At 42.0% G+C, this 24,318-nt stretch overlaps 1 protein-coding gene across 12 annotated transcripts in view; it reads left to right on the forward strand.

Moving 5' to 3' along the window:
- Window positions 1-24,252, forward strand: part of LOC133510397 (collagen alpha-1(XI) chain-like) — a 261,978-nt gene extending 237,726 nt beyond the window's left edge. For all 12 annotated transcript variants that reach the window (XM_061838240.1, XM_061838238.1, XM_061838239.1 and 9 more), the window contains 41 exons: window positions 265-318; window positions 395-439; window positions 1,753-1,806; window positions 1,903-2,010; window positions 2,089-2,142; window positions 2,532-2,585; window positions 3,517-3,561; window positions 3,749-3,802; window positions 3,900-3,944; window positions 4,575-4,628; window positions 4,721-4,774; window positions 4,929-4,982; window positions 5,090-5,197; window positions 6,211-6,300; window positions 7,863-7,916; window positions 9,824-9,931; window positions 10,011-10,118; window positions 10,335-10,388; window positions 10,482-10,535; window positions 13,283-13,390; window positions 14,790-14,843; window positions 14,921-14,974; window positions 15,058-15,111; window positions 15,641-15,694; window positions 15,792-15,899; window positions 15,988-16,041; window positions 16,234-16,287; window positions 16,381-16,434; window positions 17,303-17,356; window positions 17,954-18,061; window positions 18,179-18,232; window positions 18,312-18,365; window positions 18,653-18,760; window positions 18,835-18,888; window positions 18,965-19,000; window positions 19,090-19,143; window positions 19,288-19,540; window positions 21,092-21,204; window positions 21,292-21,360; window positions 22,009-22,242; window positions 23,328-24,252. In XM_061838240.1, coding sequence (XP_061694224.1) covers window positions 265-318; window positions 395-439; window positions 1,753-1,806; window positions 1,903-2,010; window positions 2,089-2,142; window positions 2,532-2,585; window positions 3,517-3,561; window positions 3,749-3,802; window positions 3,900-3,944; window positions 4,575-4,628; window positions 4,721-4,774; window positions 4,929-4,982; window positions 5,090-5,197; window positions 6,211-6,300; window positions 7,863-7,916; window positions 9,824-9,931; window positions 10,011-10,118; window positions 10,335-10,388; window positions 10,482-10,535; window positions 13,283-13,390; window positions 14,790-14,843; window positions 14,921-14,974; window positions 15,058-15,111; window positions 15,641-15,694; window positions 15,792-15,899; window positions 15,988-16,041; window positions 16,234-16,287; window positions 16,381-16,434; window positions 17,303-17,356; window positions 17,954-18,061; window positions 18,179-18,232; window positions 18,312-18,365; window positions 18,653-18,760; window positions 18,835-18,888; window positions 18,965-19,000; window positions 19,090-19,143; window positions 19,288-19,540; window positions 21,092-21,204; window positions 21,292-21,360; window positions 22,009-22,242; window positions 23,328-23,474 — 3,183 coding nt within the window. In that variant the 3' untranslated portion in view covers window positions 23,475-24,252. The remainder of the gene's footprint in view (window positions 1-264; window positions 319-394; window positions 440-1,752; window positions 1,807-1,902; window positions 2,011-2,088; window positions 2,143-2,531; window positions 2,586-3,516; window positions 3,562-3,748; window positions 3,803-3,899; window positions 3,945-4,574; window positions 4,629-4,720; window positions 4,775-4,928; window positions 4,983-5,089; window positions 5,198-6,210; window positions 6,301-7,862; window positions 7,917-9,823; window positions 9,932-10,010; window positions 10,119-10,334; window positions 10,389-10,481; window positions 10,536-13,282; window positions 13,391-14,789; window positions 14,844-14,920; window positions 14,975-15,057; window positions 15,112-15,640; window positions 15,695-15,791; window positions 15,900-15,987; window positions 16,042-16,233; window positions 16,288-16,380; window positions 16,435-17,302; window positions 17,357-17,953; window positions 18,062-18,178; window positions 18,233-18,311; window positions 18,366-18,652; window positions 18,761-18,834; window positions 18,889-18,964; window positions 19,001-19,089; window positions 19,144-19,287; window positions 19,541-21,091; window positions 21,205-21,291; window positions 21,361-22,008; window positions 22,243-23,327) is intronic.
- The last annotated feature ends 66 nt before the right edge of the window (window positions 24,253-24,318 follow it).

The raw sequence follows: 24,318 nt of genomic DNA on the forward strand, positions 1-24,318 counted from the left end.
AATAGCAGGACTTATTGGGCTTTTTTTTAGCACGTTGCCATCTGCTAGATGAGGTGGCCCACTGACCAACTTGCCCCAAATATTCACAGTAAATGGAACACATTGTGGTTGACCTCAATTTCAGAACTTTTCACCTGACTAGTTCATCGTCTGTTATTGAGTTCAGCCTCCCGTCGGTCTTTTCCACATGTGTAACTTGTTACGCGCTTCTGGGAAATCAGTGGAAATCTATCAAATAAACTGCATTTTTTTATTCGTCCTTAGGGTTTCCCCGGACCAATGGGATCCATCGGCTACCCCGGGCCCCGCGGCGTCAAAGTGAGTGCTCGTCAAGACAAAACTGATCGATAGAGACGGTGATCGAAAACGGAGCTCGATTTGTGCTTGTCTTCAGGGAGCGGAGGGAATCCGAGGCCTGAAAGGTGGAAAAGGAGAAAAGGTAAACATAGATTTCATGTTTTCAAATCCCGCGGCTCTGGTATTGGCAAGGATAACAATATTTGATCGCGTAGACGCCCGCTAACCGTACAAAAAGACGGATCTTTTTTTGGAAGGCGTCAACCACACAAGTGAACAATGACAACCTTTATGAACAGATCGCTTGAATGCAAATGGCTGTTGGGTGTGTTTAAGACTCCAACGCAAGCGCTAAGATTTACTGTGTGGTTGCGTCCTGCGCGATGATGAAATACCTCAATGGTAGTCTTTTGTGACTCTACTTTCAAAAAGGGGTGAAGAAATGATTCTGATCCATTGCCAAAGACAGAACTTTCCAGAAACTGTCCATGGGTCCCTTATTCCGGATTCCTTTTTGTATTTATTCTTTTGTGTGTGGATGGGTTGTTATTCAGTTGGACAATTTATGAGAATGAAAATAAATTGTGGAAATAGCTATTTTTTTTCAAACAATATACCAAAATATTCATATTTTTAGTGTGTGTAGAATAATGTGTAGATTCTCTCTTGCTCTCTTTCTCTCTCGACACATAAGTAAATATATGATAATTTATCTGCGATTGGCTGGTAACCAGTTCAGCGGGGACCCCGCCTCCTGCACGTTGACAGCTGGGATAGGCTCCAGCACTCCCCTCAACCCTCGTGAGGATAAGCGGCAAAGAAAATGGATGGATAGATAATAATTTATACATCTATATAATATTTTATAATTTCTGATATATTTGGAGTGCGATAATTTCTTAATCGTATTTTTTCACACGAGTTAACTCTAAGATACAATGTTTAACATTTATAATGATTCAATGTTTGTACAGTTGTATAATGTTTACAACAATCAAAAACGTTCGGATTCACATATCCATTTACTAATTTGAGTAGTTTTATTGAGTATTTGAATTTCGGTTTGTGATTATTATTTTTATTCATAATTTTTTCACAGGTGTATCATTTTCATTTCGCTGTTTAATCATGAGGTGTTCAACCTTTACGATACATGACGGTTTTTTTTTTCCATTTTTTATTTCGCAGTGTCACAAAACTGTCTTTTCCAGATGATTCCCATTAAATACCAGGAGATTCCCATGGAAAATATGGATTGCAGTATATAGTCAGACTGTAGTGCAGTCTTATTTCCAAACACCAGATGTCAGCAGAGAAACACAGATATTAAATTAAGCTCGTTTTAATCCATCATAACGCCAGAGGTCACTGTTTATAATGATTCGTGCTTTTTGTGCTCTTTCATGGACAAAACCATGTAATCAATGTATTGATGAGTGGTTTGATGAAATCTAGGGAGAAGATGGCTTCCCTGGCTTTAAAGGCGACATGGGCCTCAAGGGCGACAAGGTAAGTTCTCCAAACGTTTTCAGCAGAAAGACCAAAAAGATATTTTTTTAAAAATCCAAGTAAATGCTAATAAGAGATTGTTTTGGGGTCATCCAGGGCGAGGGAGGTGTCACGGGACCCCGAGGAGAAGATGGACCCGAAGGTCCCAAAGGCATGTCAGGACCCAATGGCGATTCCGGTCCCATCGGCCTGGCTGGAGAAAAGGTGAAGAGTTGAATTTACGAACCAAGACTGACTTAAAAGTTGATTTCATTGTAAACATTTTTAATTTCCTCTGTTCAGGGAAAACTCGGAGTGCCCGGCTTGCCAGGATACCCTGGAAGACAAGGTTCCAAAGTAAGTGAAGCGTATTATTTCATTCTTCCAGGATGTGACCTGACATATTCATGATTAGTTTTCGATTGATTGTGAGTGCAAACCTGCTTTAATTAATTAAACTTGTGTGTTGGAACTTGCGATAGAAAATGTACTCATGTATTTTGTTTATTTGTGTTTGACTGTCATATAATCCTTAATGTCATCCATAATTTATTTACAATTATCAAATGAATTAAATATTTGATATTCCAAGTTCAATGTAAGGACAATAGATAATTCTGAATACTTTGTTTATCAACACAGCAAATACTGCTATTGATTACTGGCAGTAGAGTGCTTTTTTTTGGGGTGGGGGGCGGGGGGGTGTCATGGCTCTTACCAATTTGCTCTTTGCGTTTGTCTTGCAGGGCTCCAACGGCTTCCCCGGTTTCCCCGGCTCTAACGGCGAGAAAGGCGCAAGGGTGAGCTCTGTTTTATCGAATCAAGTCCAGGCCAGCAAAAGTTAATTTTTTTAGAAAGTTTATTACATGTATTTTTTTTTATATTTTTCCATTGGGAAAAAATATTAATGTTAGTACTTGTATTTTTTTTTATTTAGTCTTAAAAACAATATTGGTAAAATTATATTTAAATTTTGATTGTATTGTTGTCGTTATTTGATATTTTTTACAATACACTTTCATTGCATTATTTTTACTGTTTTTGTATATGTATTGATTATTTTACTTATTTTTTATTTTTAAAGTATCCATTCATAAAATATATTAAGTTTTATGTTAATTTTTAAAAGTTTACAGTTTTTGTTTATTAGGTGTTATCTATTTTTAGTCTTTAAAATTATCATTTCGGTATAATCAACCCTTCGTTTTATTTAATTAACTAGTGCCATTACATTTTATTTTAATATTTAAATTTCTGTTTTTCAAGTATTTGTAAATAACTATACTATAAAAAATTGATTACATTAAGTTTTGTATTGATTTCATTGTATTAATTTAATCTTGAAATAATAATTTATGTCATTCTTCATTTCACCCTTTAATCATTTTCACACAACCTTTTTATTTCAAATTTGCATTTTATTGTTTGTAATTATTAATCTTTGTACTCCATTAGTTTTATTATTTTAAAAAAGTATTTATTCACTTTAATGGGTTCCTTTAAAGAATAATAATTTTTCGATTTCATCCCTCATTTTTTTTTTTTTTTTTTTTTTCACAAAAACGATACACGATGGTCGTCAATAGCAACACACCTTCACCGTTTACTGCACTGTATGTTTGTCCAGAGATGTCCAAGTGACGACAAAGTTTTCTTCCGCAAAGTCATTAAAAACGATCTCGCCTTCCCCCTAAATTGAAGCTTGTTTTGTTGTTGTTTTTGTCTGGTCAGGGAGTTGCTGGCAAATCCGGACCTCGAGGCCAACGCGGCCCGACGGTAGGCAATTTCATGCATCTGAACCATGAATGATTTATGCTGCTCAAATAATAATAACAGCCCTCTTTGTGGGGGGCATCAAAGTGCTGGGTGGACACTACGCACTTATTTGCTGCATCTTTTCCACACAATGTTTAATTCCGACAATGACAATAGTACGTATGTGCAATCGTGTGTGTGTGTGTAGGGTCCACGTGGTGGGCGTGGTGCCAGAGGCCCGACAGGAAAACCAGGAGCAAAGGTGATCAGCGAATTCATTGATGGATTGTGTGAATTTGGACGAATGTGACTTTGACTTGCGGCGAGCTGACAATGTGTTCTACTTTTATCTCCTGCAGGGCACCTCAGGCAGCGATGGACCCTCAGGACCACCCGGAGAGAGGGTTAGTTTTGCAATTTAATAACTTTATGTAGGTCCAGAACACGATGCTACATTTACCTCATTCAAAGCATGCAGCACCTCATTGAAACTGTACTTTGTACTTAAAATACATTTAGTAGTGTTAGATAGTTTTTATTTTTTTTATTTTTAATTCCTATATTTGGGATCCACAAGCAGAAAATTGAATCTTTTTTTAAGGATTTTTTGAATTTCTATTTTAGGTTTCAAAATAATTAATCTATTTTTTTATTTTAAACTTAATATAAAATAATATAAAGTGATCATTTTTTAATCTATTATTTTTTCCCCGTGTTTGTTTAATTTGATATTAATAAGAAAGTGTTTTATCAAATGTATTGTTTTTATTTGACTTTATAAAACAATCAACTAAAAGGCAATTAAGCATAAAAAAACTGTTTTAAATATTGTGGATGACATATATACCTTGAATATATTTCCAAATTTTTTAAACTCTTTTTCTTGAATTCATTTGATTTTTTCATTTTCTCTTAGACCTTGTTTTACTTTTGTGTGTGTCATTAACCTGTATATAGAAAATGGGATGATTGAAGAAAATCACGTTTTCTGGAAATAAATTTTAATTTACCAATTTTTTTTTCCCTCATGAAAGGGTCCTCAAGGACCACAAGGACCTGTAGGCTTCCCTGGACCAAAGGGACCCAATGTAAGTAATTACAATCGCATTTTTAATAAGATTTTTCAGCGGTCTTGTTTTCATGAAAGCGTCTTTTTTTTTACCTCCCACCGTACTTTTAGGGCCCACCAGGAAAAGACGGACTGCCAGGTCACCCTGGACAGAGAGGAGAGACGGTCAGTGTTAATTTGAACCCCCCTACCCTTTAATTCCGATTTGACCTTCTGCTAAACCACGGTCTCACTAATCCTAATCTACTATCGTGAGGTGTAGTTAGCCAGCGAAGCTCACGATCTAGCAAGATGACTCACCTGTTTCTTCATCTTTCAGGGTTTCCAAGGAAAGACGGGACCACCAGGACCTGGAGGTGTCGTTGGACCCCAAGTATGTCCATGTTATGAAACCCTGAAATTAAATTATTTGCCAGTTTGCCAAGTAGATAGTTAAAAATATATATATGAAAACTGAACAACTTTGGTGTCGGTTTTCAGGGTCCAACTGGAGAGACCGGACCCAGTGGAGAGCGAGGACACCCAGGTTCCCCGGGCCCACCCGGAGAGCAAGGTTTGCCAGGCGCTGCTGGGAAAGAGGGCGGAAAGGTAAACAAGCGCTTTTTAATTCCCACAAAATCTCAAGAAGAATTGTTTTGGATGGATTGTCGAGTCAAGTCAAGGCCGGAAATTGTTTTCATTTTTTATAACGTTTATTGCGTGTATACTTTTTAAAATTTTTCTATTGGAAAAAATTGTAATGTTAGTTCTTGTATTTTGTTTATTTCATCTAAAAAACAATATTCGTAAAATTGTACTTAAATTGTGATTGTATTTGTGAATTTATCAATGCGATCTTTGAGACACATTGTGCCATTGAATCTATTTTTTTTTCAGACATTTATGGCTGTGTTGAATGAATGTACTGTTTGATTACATATTGGATTCATTCTGTGGCCATGTTTGTACTCAAAACATGTATTTCAAATCCTGCCTATTCAAATACATGAAATGACCATTAATCCGTTCGAACGCACAAAAAAAAATACAATGAAAAAATGTAAGGTCTTTTTTTAATAAAGTAACACTTGGCAGTCGTGTATAAAAACATTCAGTCGTAACATACATAAATAGAAAGTTAAACAAATTAAACAGTTTGTCCCCTGTACTTTTATTATACACAGTTATGCAGCTTCTTTCTTGTGTGCACATCTTGGCCACCAGGGGGCGTAAAATTGTTCACTACATGAGTTGCTTCACCGCAACTCGTAAATCAAGCTCCCGTTGTCTGTCCAGCAGATGGTGGGACTTTTCCACCTTCAAAGCATGCAGCAAAACGTCACATCTTTTATTGTTTTTCCGAAACGGTGCGGCGCTACTGCACTGATAGCCATGTGTCGCAATTGATGTTGCATCTGGTGTGTGTGTCAAAATATTATTGCCATTTTCTGTTGAAAGTCATGCAACCAATTTAGTAATTATTACAATTATTATTTAAGAAGTACAGTATACTTAAGGCTAAAGTGCTTTTTTTAAAAACAATGCTACCATTTTGCTTGCTCTCAAGTGTAACTTTTGGTTCCCCTTGACAGTCTCTGAATAGGTTGTTTGTCTCCCTACAGGGAGATCCAGGCCCTCAGGGGCCCGGCGGTAAGCCAGGACCTGCAGGTCTGCGGGGCTTCCAGGGGGCAAGAGGTCTTCCTGGTGGCATGGTAGGTAACACTGACTTTCCTGTAAAAAAAAAAAAAAAAAAAAAAACCACACGATGTTTGTTTACTGTTGAAACAATGTTTTGTCTGTAACTATTACAACTATTGCCGTTTTAATGGTCGTACGCGTGTCAAAATAAGCAAAAATTTAAAAAAATAAAATACTTGATGACAAATGATGCGTAATGGATTCAGAATTCACATTTATATACTTCGTTAATCATCATACAAGTGTAGAAACGTTTTTACATGCACACACATACAGTATATATGAGCCTATACTTCCTTTTTTTTTTGTGTGTGTGGCTGGAATCTTCTGCTCACTCGGCATCCTCCTTGCCCGCTGGCACTTCTGGAGAGCTCACGAATGAGTTACGGTAATGAAAGTCCTTTATTGCGTCTGGCTAGCAGACCCCCCCCTATGCAGCGGTGATTCAGCGCAGATGAATGCACAGCGCTCACTGCATAGCCAAGAAGACAAACGACAAATGATGGCCAAACAGGCATAGATGGACCCAGACTTCTACATCATGATTTTTTACCTTATACAACGTAAAAGTGAGTTTCTTTCGGCTTGTCCCATTAGGGGTCACCACAGTGAAACGCTCATATTTGTTTGGCACTGTTTTTGCGCCGGATGCCCTTCCTGACGCAACCGCTGTCGGGGAGTGGAGGCCCCAGTGGGATACAAACTCACGACCCCTGGTTTACGAAACCAACGCTACGGGGGCATTTTACCTAATACAAAGTAAATTCGGTTATTAAATTGAGCTATTACAATTTCAAGGTGAGTGGTTGAACTTTCCTGCCAGGCTCCGCCCACCCAAAATGATGATAGCTACACACATTCCTGAATTTAGTCTCATCCAATTATCATTATTTTTTATATTATTTAAATTTAAAATAAAAAAAATCTATAAGACGAGTTCGTTCGGCGAAGATTGACGCTCAAACGAAACTGAAAAGCTGCCTATACCTTTTCATTTATGAGTTTATGGGCTACAGAAAATCCAATTTTACTGCACTCTGACTGCTTTGAACCAAAATGGCAGACTTCCTGTCTTTTCCGACATTAGTTGTTCCATTTTTATTTATCTACTAATGACAGACATGCCTACTAAGCTGCTAAGCGAACCAGACTTTGAATGCTAAACTCTCTCGCAATTCATAGATTCGTGGCCAAATGTAAATCTTTATCAAGATGATGCCGAAGTTGTCAAAATGGCAGATGTCTTGTCTTTTCAGGCATTACTTCTTGAGACTCTTCTGTGGTTACCAAATTTCTTGTTGCTTCACCCACATTCAATGACCAAGATTGGCATCATTCATCTGATCTGAGTATACGTGGTTCAAATTTGGTAGTAATAAGACAATATTTCAAAAACTCCTTTTCCAGGGTTTGCTTTTCAATGACACTTGGCACTAGCCAAAATGATCCTCAAATGACATCTTCAAACCAAAATGAAAGACTTCCTGTCTTTTCCACCATGGGTTCTTCTTTTTTTTTTTGGGGGGGGGGGGGTGTCATCATGTGACACCAACCTCTCCTTTCTTTGTGCTTTCAGGGTCCAGGTGGCTTGAAAGGAGGAGAAGGTCCCCAGGGTCCCCCCGGTCCCATCGTAAGTCGTGCATTTGTACTATCAACACTTGGTTCTATGAACACAATTTTTGTTGAATCTCATTTCAAATGCAATGTAGGAAAAACTTGGTTTCACTGATATTTTGCGCTAAAAGCACAACCCCCCACCGGTAGTAATTGTACCCACTCAAATTGGAAGGGTGAGCAGGCTCGCTAATGGTGGCGTAATCCGCACATTAGCGCGACTCTTGAAAAGCCTCCGCGGGGGCGCGATGGAGCTGACAGACAGCCGATTTCGAAACGCGACCCTTCTTATAATTACACCCCCCAAAGTACCTCTCCGGCGACAGCCCGTCAGATGACTGCCGATACACCGACATGAAAAGATCATCTGTGAAAGAGACCGCGAGGAGGCACTTAGCTCAAATTGGCGAGAATATTTTGGGATGGAGAGCGCAACACCCTGACTTCCTGCGACTGCTGCAAAGTCGTTGAAGGGGATTGCAACATAGAGAGCTCCAAGGCTTTTATTTTCTCATTCAATTTAGCCTGTGGTATACCATAATTTTGACCATATATGACGGCTTTAGCTGTGTGCTACCATTGTGTTCCAATATGTGAGCCACACCGACATGCTGCGATTTAAATCAGCATGAACCTGCTTTAATTACGTAGTTAGCACAGTGGCTAACTAGTTGTTAGCATGTCTGCCTCAACCTCACCTCACCTGCTTCATATTATATTTCAGAGTACGGTAGTGTGAAAATGAAGCTGCTTTGCTGAATCTTGTACTGCAAGGGGGTATTGAATCTGTGCAGGGTGGAATAAAGTCGGAAGAGCATAAAATTGTAATTCAAGAGCAGGGTTGCCCAGACTTTTTTACCCCAAGACCTACTTTTCAAGCAGCCAGCCTCTCGCGATCGACTACAAAAATGCAAAACATATTTAATTTAAAGTATATTGGGGATTGTGTAAATGTATGTTTGTGTACCTTGCATAACCGCATGAGCCATTATAACAACATAATTAACTTTTAACATTTTTTTTTAACTATCTGAGTTCACGTAGATGATCACTAAACGCCACACGAATGAAAATGCACACCTGGGCTGGTTCACCCAGATTCAGAGATTTTGCCGCGCGACCAATTGGGATTTTAGTTCGTTTACTTTTCTCATTCTCAGCTTGCTTTTCGGCGGCATGTCGGTGTCGTATTTTCCATAAACAGCTCGAAAATGCCACGGCACATTTCACTATGCTAGCAGATAAGGCAAACGCAGTTCGAAAATGACATAGTGAAAAAGTTGTCCGCCTCCCATTCCGGATGAAAGTGATGCATTTTTGTCTTACACCCAAGAATGGCTAAGAACACAACATTGGGCTCTTCTAAACCTAAAGAACCCTTGCTGACCGCTCAACACTGGGTTTTTTGATTGGAGTACTTCTCACCAAACAATATGTAACCGTTTTTCAGTGCAAAATGAACCTTTATGTCAGAATAAATGATAGATGATAGCAAAATAATAATAATAAAGGTATTCAAAAATCATTTTCCTTTACCAAGGACAAACTGAATCAATGTGCTATTACAAAGTGCGATCATGAATTCCATCTTACTGGAAGGAAATACAGTTAATGCATAAAAGGCACAAAGCATTGACTTTTCATCTGAAAATCCCCGTCCATATTGTGAATCATCAAGGAATTATAAGGTTCTGTTGGTCAGTTGTGCGCGTTCACAAACTGCAAAGCCAGAGAGGGGGCAACTTCAAAATAAAAAATTCACATTAAACTACATCAGACATCAGTGCCATTTACGGCTTTTATTTTGAAATGTCACCTTAATGAAACCTTAGCACTATGTTTGAGTAAAATGCATCTATGCGTCAAACAAGTCCAGCCAGGAGGTAATTGATCTCACACTGACCGATGCATTCAATGTGACAGGGTTCCCCCGGTGAGAGGGGCGCTGCTGGTCCCGGAGGTCCCATCGGCCTGACGGGACGCAACGGCCCCACGGGACCACCAGGACCGGCTGGCGAGAAGGGAGCTCCTGTAAGTAGCTTTATTTACCCCACGGTCAATTGTTTTCGCATGGTTCCTACAATCCATTTGTCATCTTTTATGTCATTAGGGAGAGAAAGGTCCCATGGGCCCCGCTGGCCGCGATGGCATCCAAGGTCCTGTTGGTCTTCCCGGTTCAGGCGGACCTCAGGGCCCGCCCGGAGAGGACGGTGACAAGGTGGGTGTAAAGTAGTCCCAGTCACGTCCTCCGCGCACAATCAGTTAAGCGAAAGTACTCGCTTCAAGGTTGTTGTGTGGGCCAATCAAATAAGCGTCTCGGGAGAAATATTTACCGGGCCAACCGCGGTGAAGGTGACTTTGAAAAAGTACATTTAAAGATTGAGAATGGCGGGGAGGAAAGTAAGCTCTGCTGCTTTTTGCATCGCCCCTGCAGGGAGAGGTCGGTGGACCCGGACAGAAGGGAGGTAAAGGAGACAAGGGAGAACTTGTAAGTCCAAAAGCTTTCGTATAAAATGTTTATTTGGCGGAAAACTATGAGGATGTGTTGTCATTATAAGCTTTATAATTGTTCCTCCTTTAGGGTCCACCAGGTCCAACTGGTCTTCAAGGAGTGATCGGAGCTCCTGGTCCAGCTGTGAGTACCACTTCACGTTCATTTTCGACTTTCTCAGTGCGTGACAGTTATCCTTTAAAAAAAAAAAAAAACATCCAGTTTTTATTGCTTGTTTTGAGGGAGGGGGCGTGTGATGCTAAAACCAGGTTACCAAATCCTAGTACGTCTTTACTATGATGACTAGCGCCCCAAGCTAGCAAGTTGCGATGAGCCAAGTCGACTTAATGTGAAGAAGAAAGCCATAGCCCATGTAGACAGGAAAATCAGGGATCGTATTTTCACTCTGAAGGCAGCACTTCATCACCAAGATGGCAGATGTCGCTTGTCAGTCGGTGTGGTGGATCCATGCATGTGGCGCATGCAGTGGACAAACACAAACAGCCCCCAAAAGGAAAAACTGCAAGAACTGCTCCCTGCGCCACATGACGATTTATTTCTTACCACAATGCGCAAAATAATACATTCTTCAACTTTTGAAACATCATATGGCAGTACTATTGTAAACAGAGGATCCCCTCTATGTGCCAAGGCTATTGTCTCACTAAATGAAGCTCCTCCACTCACTTCCACATAGTTCCTTGGCCCCAAGAAGCCACCCCAAAAATCTTTAAAGGGTTAAAAATCACAAATTGCAAACGCGTGTGTTCACTGTATGCAGCCATGGCTTGAAAAAGGAGGATGTTATCCCAGACTAGCTGCCAATCATGGGCTGATAAATTTGATGGTAATATTATGGAAATTAGCCAAAAGGTGCCGACACCTTTTGAGAAATAAGCTGCTAACAAAACATTTACTTGATTGTATAATTTCTCTTATGATGGATGGCAGGCACTCCGGAGACCAAACTATTATTGCAATTGATTGCAGAGTTTTGTCCGACTCTTGGGGAACTTTTAACAAGCCACGCTGACGTTGTTATCATAAAAAAATAACGCAGACGGCAGACAGCGGCACGTCAGCGTGCCGAGCTGCCAATCACGAGCTAAGAGAGGGAAACCGCCTCGGCGCGGCCGACGCGCTCGCCCCCGCGTCGGCCTCATTAGCGCGAGATTTTCTGCGGTGGGCAATAACCCGAGGGGAGGAGGGAGCATAACGAGCGTTACGTTGTTGTAAATGTTCGATCTTTAGCAGCCAAAAGTCGGCATCTGCGGGGTGCGGAAATGATGAGGAAATTCTGGCCAAGAGCAGTAGCACGGCTGCGCTGAATAGGCAATTAGTGAATATTTATTTGTCAATTCATATCAACGTCGTCTGCGCTGCATTTGCTGTGGCGCCGCAAGAGCTCTGCTAATTTGTGCTTATTATTCTTTTCACGAAAGGTTTGATCAGACCGAGAAGGTTAATGGAAGTCCTAGCCTAGATTCACTCGACACGCTTTTGTTAACTTAATTTAGAATATTGTTTATTCATTTGTTTATTTTTCAGTGGAGCTTCTGTTTGGGGTCACTTGAGGGGTAAATTGAAAAAGAAAATCTCTGTACCCCGTAACTTGCCAGGGGGAATTGGGGTCATGCTGGGACAAATTCTGGACCTGGAGTAAATTAAAAGTTATATACAATAAAAGCAAATCTTGACGATAGGGGAAAATGTCATCATTTTACAAGGAGAAAAATCGTTTTGTGATTTATTTTCTCTAATTGCCCCATGCTGTCGGTCTTGTGGACTGGAAGGCGAGATCTTTCCCTGAGAGAGTGGGTGAGAAGCTCGGGAAGAAGAAAATTAAAATTCAAGTATATATTATTTCCGGTTTCCTCTCACATCCCCAAAAACATGCAACATTAACTGGACACTCTAAATTGCCCCTAGGTGTGATTGTGAGTGCGGCTGTTTGTCTCTATGTGTCCTGTGATTGGCTGGCAACCAGTTCAGGGTGTAACCCCGCCTCCTGCCCGTTGACAGCTGGGATCAGCTCCAGCTCTCCCCGCGACGCTCGTGAGGATCAGCAGCAAAGAAAATGGATGGATGGATATTTTACAAGTGTAACTGTGGTGGGAAACTGTAATTTTACAAGATTAAGAGTTATTTTCCTACCCCAAAAATCTGAATTTAAAGAGGGAAAAACATTTTTAGGAAGAATGTTAAGTCATTAGACAAAAAGTCACAATTATATGGTGGAATAAAAAATAAAATATTAAGATAAAAAATGTTGAATTCTAGGATAACAAAGTTCATGTAATTTGACCAATACATTCATCCATCCTTCAATTTTCCTTCAAGCTTAATGTCATGAGGGTCACAAACGTGCTGGAGCCTATCCCGGCTGTCTTTGGGCGAAATCCGGGGTCCACCCTGAAGTGGTCGCCAGCCAAACAGAGGGCACATACAAACAAACAACACTTCGCACTCCCATCCAGAGTCTTCGATCAACCTCGCAAGCATGTTTTTGCAAAGTGGGAGGAAACCGGAGTAGTTGAAGAAAACATAGGCACGGGGAGAACGTCCGAAGTCCACACAAGCGCAGCCGGTTTTGAACCCGTCGTCCTCAGAACTGTGAGGCAGACGATCTAATCAGTCGCTCCACTGTGTACCGTCATGTACAAAATGTCCTTCCTTTTGTTAGAACAACTGTGAAAAGCTATGATCGCATATTCAATGGAAAGGAAAGAAAAATAAATATCGGCACAAGCGGTCATCAAACGGCGACCTTGAGGATTGTCGTTAAGTGAACTGTCCTCCCCGATGGACCCGTATCTGGGTTGCTAAGTGCTTATTGACCCTCCCCTCAACCGCGTAACCTTGAATACGTGACTCTTTTGGGCCTCCCGTAGGGCACCGACGGCGAGTCCGGCCCCAGAGGTCAGCAGGGGATGTTTGGCCAGAAAGGAGACGAAGGATCCCGCGGCTTCCCCGGTCTTCCGGGACCCATCGGACTACAGGTTTGTCCTTCTTCCTTCTGCTACTCCCCGAACACGTAACCCTGTCGAAATGTACGCCTCGTCATTTGTTTTCCTGAGCACAAATGACTTCCTGCTAATGACATTTCATCTCGTCGACACGACTTTAAAAATTCATGAGGCCTCGCTCCCGGTTAAATAATGCTTGTTTCCCCTCCCGCCTTCTCTTGCTTTAAATACGCCGAGTTACAAATCAGTCAGCGCTAACGTTTAGCGCTTCGCAGTGTGCCGAGCCGCATGCATACAAGATAACTGGCGACCTCGCTCATTGCTAGCACAAAAAGCTAACACATGCAGTGACAGAAGATTTTCCGAACCAAAGTCCTTTGTTTAGAAAAAGCTTTGCCAATTAGCAGAATCTAAACAAGCCAAGTGGAGTGGGAACAAAAACAGTAAGGAGCAACGGCGCACTAGGGAATTTTTCAAAGTAAATTTTAGCAGAGAAAGATGCAACTAAATCAGCCCACAAAATGAAAGAAGAAGCCGCCTCGTCTTTTAATCCAAAGGACAAGAAACTTACGCCTCACTTCTGAAAGTTAATATCCTCCATAGTCGGAGCGCGCCCGCCGGCCAGCGATAACGTCTTTATTCACCGCAAGTGGGTTTTAATTGGGCCTCCTGCACTCCTCTGATCTCCTCTCTTTTAATTAAGAATGGCCTTCAGTGAATGTCCACTCGGACCACAGCACGAACGAATTTTTTTTCACTGCGAGCAATGAACGAATAGATTGTTTTATTGCTCATGCAGCTGAATATGCATGTGGAGATGTTGAACACTTCAAAGAAAGAGAAATATTAGCGTACAAAGTGTGCATCTTTCTAATCCAATATCTATTTTGACAAACACTGTCGTTATTTATTAGCCCACACGCTGTTCGACGCTTTATTTATTTGTCCACGTTCGCAACATTCCGAAGAGTAGCCTCGGGCAATTATCAATTACCGTAATTTCCGGCCTATAAGCCATGACTTTATTCACACGCTTTCAACCCTGCGGTTTATGCGGTGATGCGGCTAATGTGTGCATTTTTCCTAACGGCCACTAGGGGGCATTCGAACGGAAAAGGTAAGCGTGAGACCGAGGGAATATATGTGCCGAATGCTTTTGTCGCATTCAATGTGTACAGTGTGTGGAAAACATCCAAACAAATTGTGCGATTTGGAGTTTAGACTATTGTGCTTCATATGAGCCTCCACAAAAAAAGTGTGAAATTATAAAGATGACATTTTTCAAAAATCAATGTGATCCAAAGTGTAACTGAATATTATGATTCTAACTCTCTGACAAGCTAAAATGTTTTACTTGTAAAGTTGTAATTTAAAAAAAAAAAAGAAGTTTGAAAATTCCTACTCTGACAAATACGACTCGGACCTCTTCCAGGGTTTGCCAGGCCCTCCAGGCGAAAAGGGAGAGAACGGCGACGTTGGCGCTATGGTGGGTTTTTGAGAATTTTAAATATCATAATGTGAATATTTTGAGAAATAACTTCATGTCCATGTCTTTTTATACAGGGTCCCCCTGGACCGCCAGGCCCGCGTGGCCCTCAGGGTCCTGGTGGAGCCAGTGTGAGTTTGTTTTCCCTGTTATGTAATATTTATATCCTTTATTGGCGGCCCTCATTCTCATGTGCTGTACGCTGCATTCGCAGGGAGCTCAAGGACCTCCAGGTGGTATCGGAGGACCAGGAGCGGTGGGCGAGAAGGTGAGGTTTTTGTGGTACTGTTTTAGGGGGTGCGCCTTCTCTGGTGGGGTGTCGAAGGCGGCTGCGTCCGATCTCGCTGTGCGCACCGAGCTCGTGGTAGCTACATTTTTCACAACACGTGTTTGGACAAGATTTTACTGACTTAAAAGGTTTGTGAAAGGCTGCTTATGATGTAAAATTGATATTCTGGCAATGAGCCCGTACGTAATTAATATAATGTGTCAATATTTGAAGGTGTGTTCAGGGAATGGTGGTGCGCCACCGCTGTTGAAATGTTGAAGGGTCTTCATGGCTTCAAAAGGCTTAAACTTGACAATCAAGCTATGTGCAGCTAGCTTCTATTTTTTTTTTTTTGGGGGGGGGGTCGCAGGGAAGATGAGGGTGTTTTTGATTGTGTATGTTTGATTAAGAGCGGGTACTCCAGCTCTCTCGGGATGTTGTTTTGATTTTGGGGAAAGGCTACTCTATGGTAATCAGTATTTTGCTGCATTTAACACAGCTTGCTAAACTCTTTCTTGTCGCTCAACAGGGAGAAACTGGTGAAGCCGGGAACCCAGGATCACCCGGAGAGCCAGGTTCAGCTGTAAGTCCTTTTCACTCAAAATGTAAATATCAAATATGACAGCGCAGAAGTTGTTGTGGTGACAGAATCGCACCACGGTGGGTTTTTCCATCTTCAGGGACTCCGAGGAGAGACTGGCGAGAAGGGAGACTCCGGACCACCCGGAGCCGCAGGACCCGCCGGGGCTCGCGGACCCCCTGGAGATGATGGTCCCAAGGGTAACCCTGTATGTGGAAATGCTTGAAATCATGACATATATATTTATATATTTTTCCATTTAAAAAGCTGACTTATTCTTTTCATTGTCTCTACAGGGTCCTGCCGGCTTCCCAGGAGATCCCGGCCCTCCTGGTGAGCCAGGTGCTGCTGTAAGTGTTACATACATACAATATAAATTAGATAGATATAGATTAATAATTTATCCCTATTTTTTATGTTGTGGTTATTTGCTAATGTAACTGCTGTACATCATCATGGCGCGTCATCGTGTGGCATCCATTTTGTGTGGTTGCAAATGTATATTGATTTGAATGTTTCAAAAATCTCAACATTTCATTTAGGGCCTTGACGGTTTAGGAGGTGACAAGGGAGACGACGGAGAGCCCGGTCAACCGGTATGTTGCTAAAAATAAAAAAAAAATCGGTAATTTGCAATAGGAAGATTTGCATCCCAATGATACCATTTTTTTTTCCCTTCCGACTTTTAGGGTCCGCCAGGTCCTTCTGGAGAGGCCGGTGTACCAGGACCTCCTGGCAAACGGGTGAGGGATTTCAATTTGAAATTTGAAATGAATGATGTTGTCTGGAAAGTAATGTTTTTGTTTGTATTATTAAAAAAAATCCCTATATTTTCAAGGTGTAGAACATTTTATTGGACAATAACCACATTGCATCATAATGATATGACATTTATTTGGAGCGCTACTTAATGAAAATATGCAGTGTGACATCAAAACTGTCCTGATAATAATCAGAAAGTATATTAATCCAATCATAGGGTTAGTGTTGGATAATAAAAGTAATCATGTATTATTTTATTAATATTTATTGAATGTAATTGATTTTACATTTCTAATAAACTTTGGTGAGTGTTTGCCATATTTAAAGATACAGATCACGTCATTCATAATGGAATACAGTTGTACACAACATTATAGGCTTCATTTTTTAAAATCTATTACTTTTAATGCATAGTTATAATAATGTATAATGTGTATTATATCATCTATGACTGTTGTCTTATTACTCATAATTTATGGTGCATTTTATATGACAATTTGCAGAACGCGTGTTGTACCGCAATAATGTTCTTTCGTATAATTATCATAGATTTTGATTTTATGAATGATGTCGCAGTAATAATCTTTAGAATGGACTCCGTATGGTACGCGATGATGCACATTAGCATTAGCACGCTTGGGTGCACACACAAACACACACATTTGATGATTGCCCCCAATGGCCCACCACAACAATGCTGGTGACCCAAAGGCTGTTCGGACAGCTTTTAGCTTTTAGCATGTTTGGAGCGTAACGGAAAACCTCTCAAGGTCAGTGAATCAAATAATAGCGCCATCAATAACTGTGTGGGTTGTTTTTTTTTTTTTTTTTTTTGTTTTTTTTCTGAAGGGACCCATTGGACCGGCAGGACAGGAAGGACGACAAGGAGAGAAAGGATCCAAGGTGAAATCTTGATCGAAGCAGAACAAAATAACAGCGTGTTAGCATTTAATAATTTGTCATGAGGAATAGCAACTCAATAGCACGATTATGTCAAATCCTTCAACGTTATAGCTTTCTCGACTACTATCTTACTATAAGTTAGCATGTTTGTATTTGGCCAATTCTCATTGGAAGTAGTACCTGACAGCAACGTGTGATCAAGTAAAAAAAAAAAAACCTAAGTTGCCGTTCTTGCTATATTTTAGCAGACCAACTGTTAGCATGCTAGCAATATACTTGATCAGAAATGTACAATTTGAATGGTACAATCCCAGCTTGCATGTTGGCAATTAATCAGTTCTTGCAACTCAGATATGATAATATTTGGCACACCTTGAGTCCACCCCCCCCAAAAAAAAACAGGGGTCATGAGTTCGTATCTCACTGGGGCCTCCACTCCCCCTGAGGGGTTCCTTCAGGAAGGGGATCCGGCGTAAAAACTGTGCCAAACAAATATGAGCGTTTCATCTGAGAGCACACGCGATGGCGACCCCTAATGGGACAAACAAAAAGAATCTTTTTTTTCTAACAAACTTAAAACCCCGATGCCTCCCCCAGGGAGAAGCCGGAGCTGAGGGACCACCCGGAAAGACCGGTCCCGTGGGAGCCCAGGGCCCCTCCGGAAAGCCAGGTGCTGAGGGTCTTCGAGGAATCCCCGGCCCCGTTGTGAGTATTGCGTTTTGCTGTCTGAAAGAATGGAAATGAGGAGTAGTGATATTGTAAGTACCTGAAGTATTTGTTAGCGGACATGTTAAGTCAAATATGTCTTCCGTTGGATATTAGGGCGAGCAAGGACTTCCTGGAGCCTCTGGAAAAGACGGACCTCCTGGACCACTTGTAAGTTCTCTTAAAATACTGTCGATCCGCGCCGGGTTTTTCTACTGTCTTTTACACTCACCATCCTGACCCTCAACAGGGACCACCCGGACTTCCTGGCATGAAAGGCGACTCGGGATTCAAGGGAGAGAAGGTAAGACAGCGATGATAATTAGCGTTATTTACATTAGGAAAAAGTACCTGAACAACAAGTTATCAATCGACTTCGCTCCTCAGGTTGCAGTCGTTAATAAATAATAACATAGCAGATTTGCTCTCGTCACTTGCAATCTTGCAATATATTAGCATCAGTTGAGTTCCATACCAAGAACACCGTCCCTACTGTGAAGAAAGAAAATGTGGCTCCTTGCAAATTGTTGCAATATATTCATCTGTTTCGATTTTAAAAATCAAGCGGAATACTGATGCCTTCTTGTGCAGGGCCACCCCGGTCTGATCGGTCTGATCGGACCCCCTGGAGACGCTGGAGAGAAGGGAGACAGAGGTCTGCCTGGACTTCAGGGCAACGCTGGCGGCAAGGGTGAATCGGTGAGTTCATATCAAAGTGAAGTCTCGAGAAAAGTCTTCATTCCATTCTAATATATGGTTTTATCTCACATCAGGGTATTGTGGGTCCTCAAGGTCCTCTGGGTCCTCCTGGTCCTCCTGGTATTCCTGTAAGTTGCACCCCCCGTTCTCCACCATCATCTTCGCCCATCTCTATTTCCAATTTTTGTTTTTGGTTTTTGCCAGGGAACTCATGGACAAAAAGGCTCCAAGGGATCAATTGTAAGTTGAGTTTTTACAATCTGTCCTCCTTCATTCCTGGTAATGGATTCTCTATTAATGTTGTGTGTGATGCTGTTTTTTGCCTTCAGGGTGCAGCAGGCCAGAAAGGAGACCCCGGAGTGATGGGACCGCCTGGACCTCCTGTGAGTCCCCCCCCCCCCTCCCTTATCTATTGTGTCAAAAATCAAAACATACCCAAGGCTTCATCATATCCTTATTTTCGTTTCACTTTCAAATTTGGCTTTATTCAGTGCAGTTTGGGTCAAGGTCTTTCTTGCTCTCCGCAGGGCCCAACGGGCGACATCATCCAGTCGCTGCCCATCCAGCGCGTGTCAAGGAAGAACAAGCGGCACGCCGAGGAGCAGGCGGACGAGCCGTCGGACGACTACAGCATCGACGGCCTGGCCATGGAGGACGTGTTCGGCTCCCTCAACAACCTCAAGCAGGACATCGAGCGCATGAAATTCCCGCTGGGCACCGCCGACAACCCCGCCCGCACCTGTAACGACCTGCGCCTCAGCCAGCCTGACTTCCCGGACGGTAGGCCATGGTCGAGACTGTAGTTAGCATGACATTAGTACGGAAGAAAATGGCAGCAAATATGCATAAACGTCCCGATATACAATGAAGAAAATAAGTATTTGAAACCCTGCTATTTTGCAAGTTGTTCCACTTGGAAATCATGGAGGGGTCTGAAATGTTCATCGTAGGTGCATGTCCACTCTGAGAGAGATCATCTAAAAAGAAAAATCCAGAAATCACAATGTATGATTTTTTTTTTAACGATTTATTTGTGTGATACAGCTGCAAATAAGTATTTGAACACCTGTCTATCAGCTAGAATTCAGACCCTCAAAGACCTGTTAGTCCGCCTTTAAAACTCCACCTCCACTAATTATCCTGAATCAGATGCACCTTTGTGAGGTCGTTAGCTGCATAAAGACACCTGTCCACCCCATACAATCAGGAAGACTCAAACTTGTAACATGGCCAAGACCAAAGAGCTGTCCAAAGAGACCAGAGACAAAATTGTGCAACTCCACACGGCTGGAAAGGGCTACGGAGAAATTGCCAAGCAGCTTGGTCAAAAAAGGTTCACTGTTGGAGCAATCATGACGGTCAGTCTCAATCAGTGGAGCCCCATGCAAGATATCACCTCGTGGGGTCTCAATGATCCTGAGAAAGGTGAGGAATCAGCCCAGGACTACACGACAGGACTTGTTCAATCACCTGAAAAGAGCTGGGACCACTGTTTCCAAGGTGACTGATGGTAATACACTAAAACGTCATGGTTTGAAATTATGCATGACACGGAAGGTTTACCTGCTTAAACCAACACGTTTCAAGGCCCGTCTTAAGTTTGCCATTGGATGATACAGAGGTCTCATGGGAGAAGGTTTTGTGGTCAGAGGAGACCAAAATGAAACCTTTTGTTCATAATTCCACGAACAGTGTTTGGAGGAAGACGAATGATGAGTTCCATCCCAGGAACACCATCCCTTCTGTGAAGCATGGGGGTGGTAGCATCATGCTTTGGGGGTGTTTTTCTGCACATGGGACAGGACGACTGCACTGCATTAAGGAGGGGATGACCGCGGCCAGGTATTGTGAGATTTTGGGGAACAACCTCTATTCCCTCCGTCGGAGCATTAAAGATGGGTCGTGGCTCGGTCTTTCAACATGACAATGACCCGAAGCACACTGCCAGGAAAACCAAGGAGCGGCTCCGTAAGAAGCACATCAAGGTTCTGGTGTGGCCTAGCCAGTCTCCAGAACTAAACCCAATACAAAATCTTTGGAGGGAGCCAAGTAACCTGTCTGATCTAGAGAAGATCTGTGTGGAGGAGTGGGCAAAAATCCCTCCTGCGGTGTCTGCAATCCTGGTGAACAACTACAGGAAACGTTTGACCTCTGTGATTGCAAACAAAGACTACTGTACCAAATATTAGCATTGGTTTTCTCAGGTGTTCAAATACTTATTTTCTTCACTATAGATGTCAAGTATATGGAATGAGTAAATGACTACGAAAACAACCCTAGTAGTTCACGGACCTTCTGCTCGTCTTCATGCTTGCGTTCTCCCCCCAACAGGTGAATATTGGATCGATCCCAACCAGGGCTGCGTAGGAGACGCCATCAAAGTGTTCTGTAACTTCACGGCGGGCGGCGAGACGTGTATCAACCCAGACAAGAAGTCCTCGGGAGTGAGTGTTGAGACAACAAGCGCAATGGAATCCAGTGCGAAGGAGCTCCACTTACCATGGTCGTGTGACCTTGTTCTCCATTTTTAGGTCAGAATATCTAACTGGCCCAAGGAGGTGCCCGGTTCTTGGTTCAGTGAATTCAAACGTGGAAAAATTGTAAGTAAGACTGGTGCCATATGAGCAAAGTAAAATCCTTGTCGAACTGTCTTTGCTCTTTCTGTACTTTGGGTCGCTTTCTTGAGATTCATTAGCAATGCGACTGTTAGCATGTTAGCATTTGATGAATTCACATTCCAAATAGTAGCTGACCACAAAATATGCCATACAATTCTGTATTAAAGATGTGATCTGGATATATTAGTAATCATACAACATTTTAACGTTAGCATTTCATCTAACATCGTTAACGTTTTAAAATAGTAGCCAGTACCAGGGAGTGACATAAGATCTGGATTGATCCGACTTGGCGCTTTCTCCTTTTAAGTTTCAGTTTTTCCCACGTGTTAGCATAGCAAATGATATAGCATGATAGCATATGAGCTATTCTCACAAAAAGTAGTCCCTAGCAACAGGACATAACGTGAAATCCTCATCAAGCTGCCTTTCTGTGGTCAGGTCGCGTTCTCGCTATAGCTTAGCACAGTCATAGCTAGATGTTAGCATTCTTTAACAAGGCATGTTGTAAAATGAATCTTCAAAAGCGTGTTCTGTTTTAAATTAGCTCTATTGCTAAATCTCGGCATAAGAACTGTTAGCGTTTTGAAATTCTACCATGCTGACGTCCCCTTTGCGGCCCACGCCCAGTTGAACTACGTGGACGTGGCCGAGAACAGCATCAACGCGGTCCAGATGACCTTCTTGAAGTTGCTGAGCTCGTCGGCGCGCCAGAACTTTTCGTACGTGTGCCACCAGTCGGCGGCCTGGTACGACGCCAACGCCGACAGTTACGACAAGGCTCTGCGCTTCCTGGGCTCCAACGACGAGGAGATGTCCTACGACAACAGCCCGTTCATCAAGCCGCTGATTGACGGCTGTGCGGTAAGTCCTGGAACTACTTTCAGTCTTGTTTGAACACGTAACTTCAAAACCTAACCCATACTTTAAACCATACTTTGAAACCCTAACTCCAAACCTTAACCCAGACTTAAAAACTTACTTTGAAAGCCTACCGCTATCTTGGAATCCTAACTCAGGCTTGAAAGCCTAATTTTAAACCCTAACCCTACTTTAAAATCCAGATCTGAAACCCTAACCCCGATTCGAAAGCCGAACTTAAAACCCTGAACCTGATTTGAAAAGCTATCTTGAAACCCTTACCCTGGGTTCAAAAGTGAATTTACAATCCTGAGTACAGACCCAATTTTAAAATCCCAATACAGGCTTGTAGCTGGAATCTGGTTTCAATCAGGTTTGGAGCCCTTATTTGAAAACTGACACTGCCTTTCCAAATCAAATTTGAAACCTGAGCCTCACTCAGTCTTGAAATCCTGTTTTGGAACTTTAACTAGAGTTTTTAAGGCTAATTTGAGACGAGTTTATAACTCTAACCGATGTTTCAAAACTCTAGCTACTGGCTACTTTGAAACCCCAAATCTGATTTGAGACTCCAACCCAGGCTTGAAAGCCAAACTTAAAACCCTGAACCTAATTTGAAAAGATAGCTTGAAACCCTTACCATGAGTTCAAGAATTAGTTTACATTCCTAAACCTGAGAACAGACCCAACTTTAAAATCCCAATACAGGCTTGTAGCTGGAATCTGGTTTCAATCAGGTTTGGAGCCCTTATGTGAAAACTGACATTGCCTTGCAGATCAAATTTGAAACCTGAGCCTAACTCAGTCTTGAAATCCTGTTTTGGAACTTTAACTTGAGTTTCTAAGCCTAATTTGAGACCAGTTCATAACTCTAACCGATGTTTCAAAACTCTAGCTAACGACTACTTTGAAACCCCAAATCTCGTTTCGAGACCCTAACCCAGGCTTGAAACCCCAATTTCAAAATCTGTCCTCCGTTTGAAACCCTAACACTTGTTTGAACCGTTATTTGAAAATCTGACGGCCAACCCTGATTTGAAACCCGAACTCGGACCCGAAACCCTAAACCCGATTGGTTGTGCCTCCAGTCCAAGCAGGGCTACTCCAAGACGATTCTGGAGATCAACACCCCTCGCATCGACCAGCTGCCCATCCTCGACGTCATGCTCAACGACTTTGGCGACTCCAACCAGAGGTTCGGCTTCGAGGTCGGACCCGTCTGCTTCCTTGGCTAGACCTCCCCCCCTTCCCGCCGAGAGACCCCTCCCGAGCCCCTACCCCCTTCTTTCCCACTGCCCCCCCCCCCCCCTCCTCACCGACGGACAGGGTCGGTGGGCGCAAAGCGGGGAGTGCCGTCGTGGCCCCCCGCGGGGCCGCTAGCACGTGACTGAGAAGCGAGTCAGACCCAAAAGGAAAAACAAAAAACCCCAAAAAAAGGACTTTTGATGGCGTGGCGGGCGGACACGCGCTCGGCCACAGACGTGCGTTTGCGCAAAACACTCAAGGTGCTACACAAATTGCTTTTTTGATGAAAGTGTAATTATTATTATAATAATTATTATTATTTTGTACAATATTGTGCCTTTCTGAATCCACCCCACCCTTAGTGACTTTGCATGTGTCCCAGCTCGTAATTTGTTTTTTTTTTCCTGTTTAAATGTTGAGGAAAATATACAACCAGCACGTTTCACCCAAAATTTGTAAGTAGAAAAATGTTTGTAAATAAAATTGCCTTTTTATTACAACAGGCAAAAAAAAAAAAGTGCAACGCAAAAAGACATTTTAGTATTTTTTAATGACTTAATGGGAAGTCGAGCCATAAAAAAATGAAATGAAATAGTAATATAAATATTGTCAGAAAGTTCTTATTCTTTATACCTCAACTAAACGTGGGCCATATTTGTCTGTTCTAGAATTCATGCCGAATTTTTTTTTCAACAATTTACCACCAAAAAGCCTTGTTGACTTATTGTGTGCCTTTTAAAAATATTAAAACTGGATTCTGAAACTGGATGAGTGCGTTGTTTCATAATTGGAAGCACAAATTATGCTCACAAACGAGACCAAATGTGAACATCT

This window comes from Syngnathoides biaculeatus, chromosome 13 (genome assembly GCF_019802595.1).
Source record: "Syngnathoides biaculeatus isolate LvHL_M chromosome 13, ASM1980259v1, whole genome shotgun sequence".
NCBI lineage: Eukaryota > Metazoa > Chordata > Actinopteri > Syngnathiformes > Syngnathidae > Syngnathoides > Syngnathoides biaculeatus.